We start from the raw sequence: 13,727 nt of genomic DNA on the forward strand, positions 1-13,727 counted from the left end.
ATGCACCTCACATAACAGCAGCCAAGTCCTGTATAACAAAAGCACCCCTCTCTGCCATCACCTGCTCAGAAACCAGAACAAACCCCCACAGGCTCGGCCTCACATCAGGAACCTGGTTAAGGCTATTAAAGTGATTTGTTTTTCTCCTTGATGTATATGCGGTCCAAGTTTATTAAATACAAAAACTCAGCATTTCTAATAAGACCTTGGTAGTGGCAGCCAGGGTCCTCAAGGGAAAAGCACAGTCTTTGCTATGCCCCTATTCATCATTTTCAAATTAGTTCCTTTATCCAGACAAGAGCCAGACAAGCCAGCATAGTGCAGGAAGCTGCCAAGCCAGCACTGGGACAGTGGCTTCTCAGAGCCATGTGCTGTTTCGTCAGTTCCATTCTTTCTGACAAAGATTTAAGGCTTTAATTTATCTTTTGTGTGATTCACTTGCTGTCTGTCTGACATCGTTAGTGCCTTCTGATCCCTTGAGCATTTAGTAGCATCTTCTTAAAACACAAGACAGAAAACTGAGCAAGATTATTCTACAAATTTCGACTCCACGGCTATAAGGGAGAAGATGTATGGCCAAATAAAGCTTACTCCTTTCTCTTTCTCTCCCATCTAATTTTAAAGACAGAAAGTGTTGACTTACAAGCAGACATTAATCCTCACGATAGCTGGGTATCAGGTGAGGCTGTGGATGTTTCTGTAACAGTCATAAACTCCATATCATGTTTTTGTGAACCGTACTCTCTATGAAGGCCTATGGCTGTTAATCTCTAAGAGGGTTTTGGGGTACAGAGACCATAATAAAACTGATTCCCCGCTCACTCTACCTAGCATGGTGCCACTCACAAAACCTGCCTTAGTGCGACCCTCCTACTCTGCCTACAAGGACTCTGCTTATGAGTTCATGGAACTCTGCTTTGCACTGACCTCCTGTGCAGCATCTGACAGTGCAATAGGGACAAGCAGATGAGGAACCATAAAAAACACAACTCAAGGAGTAAACAGAACTCTGGATGGCAGTGCTTTGGGTTTGCAATTTTGTTTGAGCTGAAGCTAAATATATATATGGGTCAAATTGATAAAACTTACAACCAGATCCCACCATGGTAATTTCCCCCTAATGCAACAGCTTCAAAAGAAATGCAAATAGAATGTAACGAACATTAAGAAGATAAATTCACCAGACAGTGGCGGTGCATGCCTTTAATCCCAGCACTCGGGAGGCAGAGGCTGGAGGATTTCTGAGTTTGAGGCCAGCCTAGTCTACAGAGTGAGTTCAGGACAGCCAAGGCTACACAGAGAATTCATATTTTGAAAAACAAACAAACAAACAAACAAACAAACAGAAAGAAGAGGAGAAAGAGAAGAAAGAAGAGGAGGAAGAGGAAGAGGAGGAGGAGGAAGAGGAGGAGGAAGAGGAGGAGGAGAAAGACATAGATTCTTGTAAGCTTTTTAAAAACACTGAATATCTTAAAATATAACACTTTCCCCCAGAAAATACAATGGTATTTTATTGTAGTAAAAATGACATGTTAGTTAGATGTCACAAAATAATTTGATACAAATGAGAAGTCTTAATACAATTCATTGCACTTAAGCACATTTTGATAACAGAGGGAATTCTAAGGCTATAGTGGTAGTTAGGAACGTTTATTTTGTTCTAAGAAAGAAAGGAAGGAAAGGATGGGAGGGAGGGAGGGAAGGAGGGAGAAGGAAAAGAAAGAAGAAAAGAAGATAGAAAGGAAGAAGGGAGGAAAAGAAGGAAGGAAGGGAGGAAAGGAGGGAAGGAGGGAGAGAGGGAGGGAGGGAGAGAGGGAGGAAGGAAGGAAGGAAGGAAGGAAGGAAGGAAGGAAGGAAAAAAGGAAAAACCACAACTGCACTTTAGGGGAAGACTTTTAAAATAAGTAGATGTTTGCTTCTCTGTCCATGCAGAATTAGAGGCTAAACCTTGAATGGAAAGTAATTTCCCTAAAAGTTAAATGCTAAACAGATGGAGTTTCTTCTCCTCGTCGTCCTCCTCCTTTTTTTTGGGGGGGGGGGGTCTTATTATGCAGTCCTGGCTGGCCTGGAACAATCTATGTGGACCAGGCTAACTGTGAACTCACAGAGACCCTCCTGTCTTTGCCTCCCATGCTAGAACTACAGGAATGAACTCTAACACCTGGAAAAAAACTTTATAAATTTATATTTTCATTCTACATGTACAGTGTTGTGCCTGTGTGTGGGTCTGTGCAGCATGTGCATGTACAGCCCATGGAGTCTAGAAGACGGTGTCAGATTCCCTGGAACTAGTTACAGATGGCTGGTCCCCACCGTGTGGGTGCTAGGGACCAAACCCAGGTCCTCTGCAAGAACAACAAGAGCGCTTAGCCTTTGAGCATCTTCTCCAGCCTCCGAACTGGGGCTTCCTAACACCAGCACAACCCACAATACCACAGGGCTGTACTATACACTGTGGGGTGTGTGGCAATGTCCTCATCTCTAGCCCCACCCCTGACCCCCGATGACAGTGACACTTCTATCTCACTCCCACCTACACTGTGACAACTAAAAAATGCTTGCAGACATTTCCAAATGCCCCTTGAGTGGAAATCACTCTTAACTGGGTTTGTTTCTTAAATCACAGAATGTTTCTCAACAGCTGGTAGTCTCATGAATATAACATATTTACTGGGATTTTTTTTCCTGCAGTTTTTTTGTTGTTGTTGTTGTTGCTTGTTTCACTTTTTGTTGTTGTATTTTATTTGTTTTTTTAAGTGCACCAACTTGACAGAACAAAAGGGACTTATTGATTCAAAGTAAAATGAATGGGCTCTAAGTCTAAGAGTGAACTCCAAGTACCAGTGTGGTTGTACATCCCTTATTATCTGGCTAATCTGAAGCTGAGGCAAGAGTGGAAAAAGCTGAAGGTTTATCTGGACTACAGAGGGAGACTGTGTCTCAAAAGGAAATTAAAATCAAATAATTTATAAAGGGCAAAGGCTGTATTTCAGGGGTAAAGTGTCCCCAGCCAAGTGTAAGGTCTTAGGTACAATGGTTGGTACTGCCAAACCCCCCCCCCCCCACATACAGAGAGAGAGAGAGAGAGAGAGAGAGAGAGAGAGAGAGAAAACCAGCCAGCCAGCCAAAACAAACCCACACATTGACTTTGATCCAAGGGCCTAGAAAAGTAAACTTTTCCTCATTTATAACTACAACTTTATCACACTATTTTTTTTTTTTTTAGAAGAAATACAATATGTATGAAGGCACCACACTAAAGGTCATTGAGAAACCACTTGTTTTCCTTTGGTCTTAGCACTTTTTTTTGAATAAAGAGATTTCTGATGCAATTCCTTGTAAGTATTGCCTATCTAGAATGATGTTCCTTGTTTTTTTTTTTTTTTTTTTTTTTTTTTTATTCCAATTAGTTTGAGTATATACGCTGGCCCCTGGCTATTATGACTAGGTCTGTGTATGTATTTGATGTCAAGGCCACTCCAATTCTATTCAAATATTTGTTGAGCCCTAATGTGTACAAAATTATGCCAGGTGTTTCCACATGCCAAGTGACACATACAAACTCCCAGTAAGTGGGGTGGGCTGTTCACACTCAGAATCTCATTACTGGCTATATTTTAGCTTTAGAGTTCCTTTCTGAGCAGTCTAATTGTAAGAAGAAATAATATTTCTGAATACTACTTTCTTAAAGGAAAAAACTGAGCAAGACTAATTTTATTTTGTAATTATCATATAAGTCCACTGTAGCATATCATACATCCAAAACACATAATGTCTTAATCCTAGTTTTCCTATATGTTACATTTGTTTATTTTGACATTCCAAGAATTATCTCATCAGCACTCATCAACTCTCTCCAATTATGCTAACAAAAACAGAGTAACACAAAATGGAAAAGTGATGGGCCAGCCTAGAAGGATGGTGGAGTATGGAATTGCCACATTTTTTTGCTGTGTTCCCCAAATAATGAGTTTTAAAGAAGGACCTGAACTCAAGAATGATGGCTCAAGAGACAGCAGGAAGTAGAGCCAGTGAGAACAAACGAGTAATAGAAGGAGTAGGGGTATCAGGAATCCAGGCAGAAAACACACACACACACACACACACACACACACACACACACACACACACACAGACAAAGCCAGGGATGAGGAGCTAGAAGATAGTGCAGAAGATATTTAGGTACCAGGGGAGACTTACTCATATGCTTTATTAACATGTGTGTACCGAGTGTCCACCAAACACCAGGCACCTTGCTGTAGAAGTGCTTAGCTATGAAAGGGTAATGTGTACAGCAAGGAAGAAAGCTGATGTTAGGGACCAAGGTGAATGGGGTTGGCTTGGATCGACTGGTATGCAGAAGAGGATCTGTCCTCAAATGGGGATAATAACTGGGTGCATCTAGAAACATTAAGGTTTCAGCGGATATTACAGCATGAATAAGGAATGGAATTAACTGATGCACACCTTGATAGCTTAGAGAATTCAGAAGCCATTACAGAAAGAAAATAAGTCTTCCCTGGTATTGCAAGCTGGCCAAAATATGTGTAGGGAATGTGATGGTATCAGCAAGTCTAGGATGTGTTGGGTGTATATAAAAGGTTATGTGCTCCATCTGTCCTAAATGGGACGATCAGGGGCAAAGAAAGGAAAGGTCAGTGGATAGCATGTTGGTGCTGGACGATAATGGAGAAATGCTGCAAGATCTGTGAGTGTTTCAGATGTAAGATCATAGAAATAGTTGGGAATGTAAAGGGCGCATTATCGCTAAGGGATGAGAGAGGGGAGAACCTGAAACAGAATACAAATGAAGACGATTAGGGAGCAGCCAGCTAGGATTTCAAGTTGATGATAATGACAGGGTGACCACAGGACCTTGTGTGCCTGTTCTCTTCAGGTGACCACTGAGGCCTCAGTGTTTCCTCTGGTTTGGATAACATAGTGTATGCCCTCGCTATGAGGTAGAACAATACATTCAAAGGAGAAAGACAAACGTCTCATAGTTTGGTGTTTGTAACAGTGAGAACAGAAAGGAGTCATAGAATCAGAGATGGGTATCAGGTAGGTACAGTTACCCAGTGATTGTAATGAATAGGCAAGAGACTTGGGTCAGAATGCAAAGCCATCTGTCTGGATCGATTTCCAGCAACAAGAGAAAGGGCCACTCATCCAGTGGTTTCCTTTGATATTGCCAGTGACGGCTGCAGCGGTGTCAGTAAAGTCAGCAAACGTGTAGGATGAAAAGACCAACCCTTGAAGAAAACTAGACCCAGTAAACATGAGGTTTTACAAGACACATTAAAAATAATCCTTTTAAAATTTAAAAGTCCCTGGTGTGGCTGGGTGATAGGAATTTGGCAAAATGCTTGCTACACACTCATGAGAGCCTGAGTTTGTTTCCACAGGATCTATGTATAAAAAAATAAAAACAAATAAAGTGAAGGATAATTGAGAAAGACAAACCCAATTTTGTCCTCTAGCCTCCACTTAAACACACACACACACACACACACACACACACACACACACAACATCAATACTGGAGCACTAATATGGTTACAAATGCATATCTAGTGTCTTAAGAGTTTTAATAGCAGCCATGGGCGTTTCCAGCTTTAAATGCCATTATATGTGTTTTCTCAGTCTACAGTCAGGTCAGTAATTGTAAATTAGCAAGCCAAGCATCCAACAGCCTATTAAAAAAGACAACATCTAAGTAAACTTGAATTTCCTTCAGGAGTACTGGCTGTACTGGTCCTGTGGTCAGGGACCTGGGGACAGGATCTAGACTCGGCTGAGGAAAGATAGGAATGAGTTAATCAGTGAGGTTCAGGCCTCCTCATCTCTCGCAGGGAGTCTTATAAAAGAGTCTGGGGATAGAAGAACCTGGAGAAGACAGGAGTTCCACAAGGAGACCAATGGAGCCAACAAATCTGGGGGGTGGGGATGCTGCAGAGACTGATGCACCAACCAAGGACCATGCATGGGGAGGACCTAGACCCTCTGCTCAGAGGTAGTAGACAGGCAGCACAGTCTCCTCGGGGGTCCCACAATATGGGGCGTAGGGGCCACCTCTGACATGGACTCTGGTGTCCACTTGTTGATCACTTCCTCCTGGCAGGGCGGCCTTGCTAGGCCACAGAGTAAGAGGATGCAGGCAGTCCAGATGAGACTTGAGAGGCTGAGATCAGATGATAGGGAAGGAAGGCTTCCTTCCCCATTTCTGAGGACTAGGGCAAAGGGGGAGGGGGGTGAGGGAGGGAGGGTGGGACAGGGAGGATATGAAGGAGGGGCTACAATAGGGATGTAAAGTGAAGAAATTAAAAATTAAAGCAAAGACAAAACAAAAAAAGTTTATCCCATGCCTGTTCCACAGGTGGTACATAGAACAAAGGTACAGAGGTCAGCCATCATGGGGAACCCCTAACGCACTCAATGACAGAAAACTCAGAAGCCAATTCTGCATCCCCAAAACTTTTTGCCTGGGAAACAAGAAAACTTATATGAACTTTTGTCCTCACTGAGAAGTATCTGAAAAATCTACTTTCACTTTCCTTGACTCTGTGTTAACACAGATCAAATGTAATTTTGCAGGGAGGTGGGAGAGCAAAACAATTAGCTGGGTGTAGTAATGTGTACAAGCATTTAATTCCAATACTCAGGAAGAAGAGGCAGCAAGATCTCTGTGAGTTCTAGGCCAGCCTATTCTACATAGCAAGTCCAGGCCAGCCAGGGTTACACAACTCTCTGTCCTGTCTATCCTGTCTCAAAAATAGACAGATGGATGTAAATGGTAAAAAGTGAAAATAAAAGAGTGTAACACACACAAAAAAAGTCCTGATAATTTCAGGCAGCTGGCAGTGAAATGAAGCCTTAGCTCAGGGACAGAAAAGACAGGACTCCTGGGAAAGTTCTTGCATATTAGTAACATGGTTAGAAACATTCCATGAAAATGTAGAAAAAAGTCCATGGCAGAAGTGAGGCAGCCTTAAGTTTTGTGGTTTTTACGTGGTGCTCTGTTTGCGTCAGTTAACCCTGGGGAGCAGCTGAACGCACCTAGGAAGGGAAACACGAGCCTCACATTTTGGGGATGGTATAGCCTGAATCGGGTCATATTTCTAACTCAGAAACTCTAGTTTCAAAGCTTTTCAATTTGAATACGGATATTTGTGTCCTTGAGTGAAAGTGGGGTCAGATCATGAATGAAGGAGTTAAGATCCCAAGGAAGGGAAGGTTAAAAAAAAGATGTCTATAAGCAATCGTGAAACTGAAGACAGTTAAAGAACTTCAGCAAGCATTTATGAACTACACAAAGGAAAAAATAGTTGGGTGGGGGAGGGGGAGGGGCCTCTCAAAAACCAAACAAGAAATCCCCAAAAGTAAACATACAAACACAAACCAAATCTTCCTTAACAAAAAGTTGTAGTGAGGTCATGAAAGAGAGTTTATAAGTATTTCCAAGTAACAGACTAAAAACAGCATGCCGCAGCACTCATCTCGCATTCCGCTTTCTGCGAGAACTACCAAGGAGCGGCTTATTAGTTGGCTTCAATCAGTCTTCTGGACAGTACACTGTAATGGTTACGTTACTTCCTGATGGCACCTCTAACACGAACACTAAGTAGCACAATCACAGCAGCACTTCAGGCTTAGACTTTCCTGCTATCAGCAAGTATAACAGGGATGAGAGGGATCTTTCCAGGGTGAGACCGAAAGATGCACTCACAGACTACAAACGCTCTGTATGAGATGGTCCAGCAGCCTTACCTGCCATCTGCATAGTCGGCGTCTGCTCCACCCCACCAGACATCAGAGTCATCCTCCTCCGCATCAGCAGAATCGATGTTGTCGCTTTCCTCAGCCAACGGGCAGCACACAAACTCGACCCCTCGGAACTTGTCGATGCCACAGGGCAGCAGCATGCCGTAGTCATGCAAGTTAGTGCTCTTCTCGCTGCATGTCTTCAAAAGGAAGGAGGAGACGGTGAGAGTGCAGAGATGTGCAAACTGTAACCTCAGCCAGGACAGTCGGCACCGACTGACGCGTTCTGAACCAGTTTCAGAACCTGCTGCCCGAATGCATCTCGAACCTAGTCTTCAGCATGGGCTGCCTGGTGTTTTATGTCATATTGTTATCTGGATGTGTGGGCTGGAGAGATGGCTCAGTGGTAAGAAGCACTTGCTGCTCTTGCATCCTGATTCATCCCCCAGAACCCACAGGATGATGGTTCGCAGTCATCACTACCTCCAGATCTATGGGGTACAATATCCTCCTCTGACTCTGTGGCCTGCGTGAACGCCAACCACGTGCCTGGGGCATATACATAAATGCCGGCGAAATGCTCATATGCATAAAATAAAATACACCTAAATTTTTTAATGTATTGTGATGTTTACAAAGTAAAGGTTAAAAGGAAACTGGTTCAAGAGGGGTTAAACATGGGAGCGAACATGGGGGATTAATTGATGCTTTGGGCTGTGATGGCTTGTCAGGAGCTGAGGTCTCCTTACATCCACTACCCACTCTGACCTGCAACCTAGAAGCAGGTTTCTTACACTTGGTTCCACCTTATTCTGGAAATTCTGTCTCTTGGGTCATTTCCCACAGTCCCAGTCCCAGAAAGAAAGACACTGTCCCCCACAGCTACAGAGAAATCAGAACTCACAACTTCTTTTTCTGTATCTTTCTGATTGCCTGGGATCTGCTAATTTTGCATAAATTGACGTTAAGAGAAAACTGAGAAACTGTCTTCCGATGACAGAGAAAAGATTAATAACTCAACATGCCTGAGGAAACAGTAAGGATATTAAAATGTATTTCAATCTCACAGGAACCAACAGCTTCTTGTTTCTTAGTAGCAACGTAGTTTTCCTTTGAAAACTCAGAAGAAATGCAAACCGAGGCTATCAGTTGAGAAGCTGGGCTTCAAATTAGGTGGTCGGCTTTAAGCCCAGGCAGCTCAACTTCCAAAATCATTTTTATGTAAAGAAAGTTTTGGTTTACGGTGACTCAGAACACATTATCTCAGGAAAGGTAAAAATAATATTAAATCTTTTTTTTCCCCCTTTCATTCTTGAATCACAACAGGGTTGGCATTTCTGTATCAAATAATTTGCAGAGGAGCCAGGTCTGGTGGGGCAGACCTGTAATTCTGGCTACTTGGAAGGCTGTGGTGAGTTCAAGGCCTTACTGAACTATAGAGTGAGTTCAAGGCCAAACTGAGCCTCCAAGTGAGACTCTATTTTGTATCTCAAAACACAAACTGGAAACCAGGACTAGGATTAAGGTCAGAGAGGGACGATGGCTCAGCACGCAGGAGGCATGGGTTCAATGCCTGGCAGCGAGGAAAAGAAAAGCAACGTTACAGGCTGGAGCTGCCCTGTCCACTGTAGAGTGTGTAGCATACTGTTGGTCTTGGACTGCCGTGAGCCAATGGTGGTGCCACCTACAGCTAGGACAAGAGAGCATGTTCCTAGGAAGGAACAGGGATGTAAAATCGAGCCTAGTGGTGAACTCCTGAGTGAGATAAAGGATCCTACTTCTGGAACACTGGTTTCACCATCTAGACACAATCACTTAGGAGAAAAACACTGTAATTCTAGCAAAGGGACAGTGCGGTTTTGAGGGTGGTAATTTACAAAGTGACACTGCACTCCACTGTCTTTAGCATTCCACTGATTTAGCTCAAAGCAGTGGCTGCTAGCATAGGGCTGGGCACACAGCTGCAGAGTCGCTCATTGTGGAAAGGAAGGCGGCAGGGTAGCCTAGTGAATACAAACCTGGGGTGGGGGGGCGGGGTATGACTTACTGACTGTGGCCTTAGAGGTGGTGTTGGGCATGTGGCTTCTTTGTCCTACCACTGCATTCACCAGTAGCTAGTTAAATTATACAAACCACATGGGACAAACACAACGAAAGAAAATAAACTGAAAAAGATGTGCATCTTAAGGACACACCTATTACAGATGACAGTTCTTGCTCACTTGAAAAAATGTGGCCCAAAGAAATAACTAGTGAACTCTATTTCTACTTAACTGTTTGTGGGTAGAGAAGCACCAACATGTACACAGACAAGGGACACAGCAGCTCGAGGGGATTTCTGCTCAGTGGCCTTGCAAAAACAAAAATCAAAACCAACCAACCAAACAAAACTCTAAAAAGTAAGCTCGCTTTTTAAACTGCGTATGTTACTTGTACATAGTTTCCATACGAAACTGGTTTGCCTTCAACAACCCTCTAAAAATGCCTTTGTATGCCCCCCAGGAGATCTCCCTGCAAAAAAGCAGTCACAGGCTGGTTACCTCTTTGGCCACTGTGTGCCAGTGAAGGTGGGTCTCGCAAACATCCATCCGCTCCTGGTGGAGAAACTTGCACTTGTCCGGGACGAGAAGGGCGTCGCTTACAAACTCACCAACTGCAAGAGAGGAAAGCAGCTCTGTGTCACTCTGTGTGTGCAGCTACTGATCTCACCACGGAGACACAAAGGCTAGATGGGGGTCAGAGAACTCACCCAGCTTTTTTTCTTAAATATATTTTATTAATTTATTCATATTACAGCTCAATTCTTATCCTATCCCTTGTATCCTCCCATTCCTCCCTCCCTCCCTCCCTCCCTCCCTCCCATTTTTCCCTTACTCCCTTCTCCTATGACTGTGACTAAGGGGGACCTCTTCCCCCTGTATATGCTCATAGGGTATCAAGTCTCTTCTTGGTAGCCTGCTAATCTTCCTCTGAGTGCCACCAGGCTTCCCCATCCAGGGGACATGGTCAAATAACACACCCAGCTTTTAATGCCACCAAGACCTCAGGATCTTTAGGATGGTGGGTCAGCCTCTTTAAACCTCTGACTTCCTTGCAACTGCGACCTTGTGTCTATAGCATCCTTGCACATATGGCCTTGATGGTTCTAAGTTCCCTACATAGTCCCACTGCCCTCTCCCTTACTTAATCTCAGTTTCTGCCTCTACAGATAAGAGCTGCACAACAAATCACTGATATCCATTGCCAAGAAGAAATAAAATATAAAAATGGACAGCTTCATCTTGAGCAGTATGAATATTTATGTCTATTTCTGCATTTTGGAAAATAATTTTTTTTTTTTTTTTTTTTTTTGGAGAAAGGGTTTCTCTGTGTGACAGCTCTGGCTGTGCTGGACTCTCTTTGTAGACCAGGCTGGCCTCGAACTCACAGAGGTATGCCTAGCCTCTGCCTCCCGAGTGCCGGGATTAAAGGCGTAAGCCATGGCGTATTTCGGAAAATTTAAACTGCTTGCAAACTATTAGAGACTACAGCATTTTAAAATGTTAAGCCTCAAACAATTTATACAAACACAATGCGTATTATGTATGTGTTTATATAAGATACATGGCAGGGATTGATTGCATTCCAATTATAGAATCTGTTTTCTTTGAACTCTACATTTCATGTGAAATGTGCCTAGGCATGGCTGGCACTGCAGATCTCTGTTACACAACACCCTGCCTACACTCACACACTCACCAGGAGGATAGATAGACAGACAGAGGGAAATAACACATAAGCTGTGAAATTAATCTCTCTTGGTTTTTTTTCACTGTGGTATCCCTATACTTTAGCACAAAATCTGCACACAATAAGTAATAAATATCTGTTGAACAATGAAGAGGTTAAATTCTGTACTAGACTGAAGCAAGTCTGGGCCAGCACGGTGAATGAATCTGCCTGGGTGCACTAGGGAGGGTCTTCACGTAGAAGGAACACTAAAGGTTAGTCTCAGTGGATGAGAGAGGGGGACACCATGAAGGGAAGCCTCACAATGTATGGACAATATCTCATTTATCATCTGAACTTCTCTGCTATAAATGTAAAATTCTCTGACAAACACAACCTGAGAGAGAAAGAGCTTATCTTGACTCATGGTTCAAGGGTGCAGTCCATCATGGTTGGGAATTAGAGACAGGAGGAGCCTGAAACAGCTGTGACATCACATCCGCAACCAGGAAGCAGAGAACGATGAATGCAACCTGCAGCTCAGCTCCCCCCTTTCCACATATGCACTCCAGGTTCCTGGCCAGGGAACAGTGCCACCCACAGTGGGTGGGCTTTCCACCGTTACCATAATAAGATAGTCAGCCACACGCATGCGCAGAGGCCCGCCCACGCGCATGCGCAGAGGACCGCCTCCCAGGTGATTCTAGACTCTCTCAATCTGATGACTAACGCTGAGTATCACATTATTACACCCCTATCCCTGACACAGCTCTGGAAAATATGCTCATACTAGAGAAAGGGAGTGAGTGAGGGGGGACAGAGGGAGGGAAGGAGGGAGGGAAGGCGATAGGAGGGAGGGAGGGGACAGCAGGCAGTTCAAAACTTCACACCTGTGAAAAAATAAAGCAATGTGAGCATCATGCATCTCACTCCACAGAGCCATGAGGTCATCTCCTATAAATCCATTTCCCTAGTGAGAAACCTCTACCAAGAAACCTGCCTATGGCAACGTGCACCTCAGGAGATTTGAACCTAGTTCCAGAGCTAAACGGATACAAACTATACGGAAAGAAACAGCAATGCAAATGGTGTCATACTTTCTCTTACATAGAGTGATTTAAAAAAAAAAAAAGTAAATGACAACAATAAACCAACCGACTCAGAAATGTCAGAGAGTTCAAATAAAAGGCCAGTTTCCCCCTAGATGGACACATTTTTCCCAGGTGAACTACTCAGGGTGTCTGAGGGCAGGTAACCAATCCTGGCTGCCGGAAGAACACCTAATGACTGGGGTAATTCAGGACAAGGCTACAGGAAGCCAGCGTGACCACGGGCCTTAACTCAGCCATCTTCCTTAGTTAGCATAACCAGCCATATTTGTAACTGTCCAAAATACTAAGTGACATTTTTCTGTTTCCTAAGTAATCGTTGGAAAGATTAAATGCCTGGCCTAAGACTATTAATATTGAGCCCATTTGTGAGAAGATCGAAAGCAAATATAAGATGTTCTGGACCGTGGCCTAAATGAGTTCTTTGGGTACAAATAGAAAAATTAGTGGGCAGCAACAAAATCAAACTCATCTGTTTGCATCTGTCCATGGCTAAATTGCAATGCTGAACCAGCCACTGAAGGACACCGATTTCAGGACAATACTCCGCCTGTCCACAGTGCAGCCACAGCACTGAGTGCACTCTAACAGCTGTTTGTTCTATTTTAAAAGGATACTGGAATTTTAAATTTGCAAGTATTTTACTTAATACTGCAAAGATAAGTGTAAGTTGCTAATATTGCCTATAGCTAAAGGAAACTGCCTTAGCAAAGGATAATACTAGTTACTTTAAATGCCCTCGAAACAGAAGGCAAAAGGGCAAGCTCATCCTGCCCTACCATTAAAAGGAAATTTAGCAATGGACAGCGCTTCTTATCTTCCTTTGACGGTTGAGGAAGCCTATTAGAATGCTACTCATCAGGAAGGCTAAGAGGTTAAATTATAAAAATCTCTCCCAAAGTTTGAGAGAGAGAGAGAAGACTAGAGAGATGGCTCTGCAGATAAGGGGCATACTGCTGTTGAGTTCAGCTCCTAGCACCCACATTGCAGCTCCATTGTGATCCAACAGCTCTGGCCTCTGTGAGTATCTGCCTTCACGTGCAGATACCCACAAACACATAAGTAAAGATGAGATCAAACAATAAAAAATTCTTTGAGCACTGACAGGATTGAAGCCTTTACACAACTTTGTAAGAAATTCATTAAAAA

The 13,727-nt window shown here is 43.4% G+C and overlaps 1 protein-coding gene across 1 annotated transcript in view; it reads right to left on the reverse strand.

Moving 5' to 3' along the window:
• Positions 1-13,727, reverse strand: part of App (amyloid beta precursor protein) — a 220,432-nt gene that overhangs the window by 113,063 nt on the left and 93,642 nt on the right. Inside the window, exons 4-5 of the mRNA XM_051150165.1 lie at positions 10,302-10,414; positions 7,768-7,961 (exon numbers count right to left, since the gene is read on the reverse strand). Coding sequence (XP_051006122.1) covers positions 7,768-7,961; positions 10,302-10,414 — 307 coding nt within the window. The remainder of the gene's footprint in view (positions 1-7,767; positions 7,962-10,301; positions 10,415-13,727) is intronic.

The sequence above is a fragment of the Acomys russatus genome, chromosome 8 (assembly GCF_903995435.1).
Source record: "Acomys russatus chromosome 8, mAcoRus1.1, whole genome shotgun sequence".
NCBI lineage: Eukaryota > Metazoa > Chordata > Mammalia > Rodentia > Muridae > Acomys > Acomys russatus.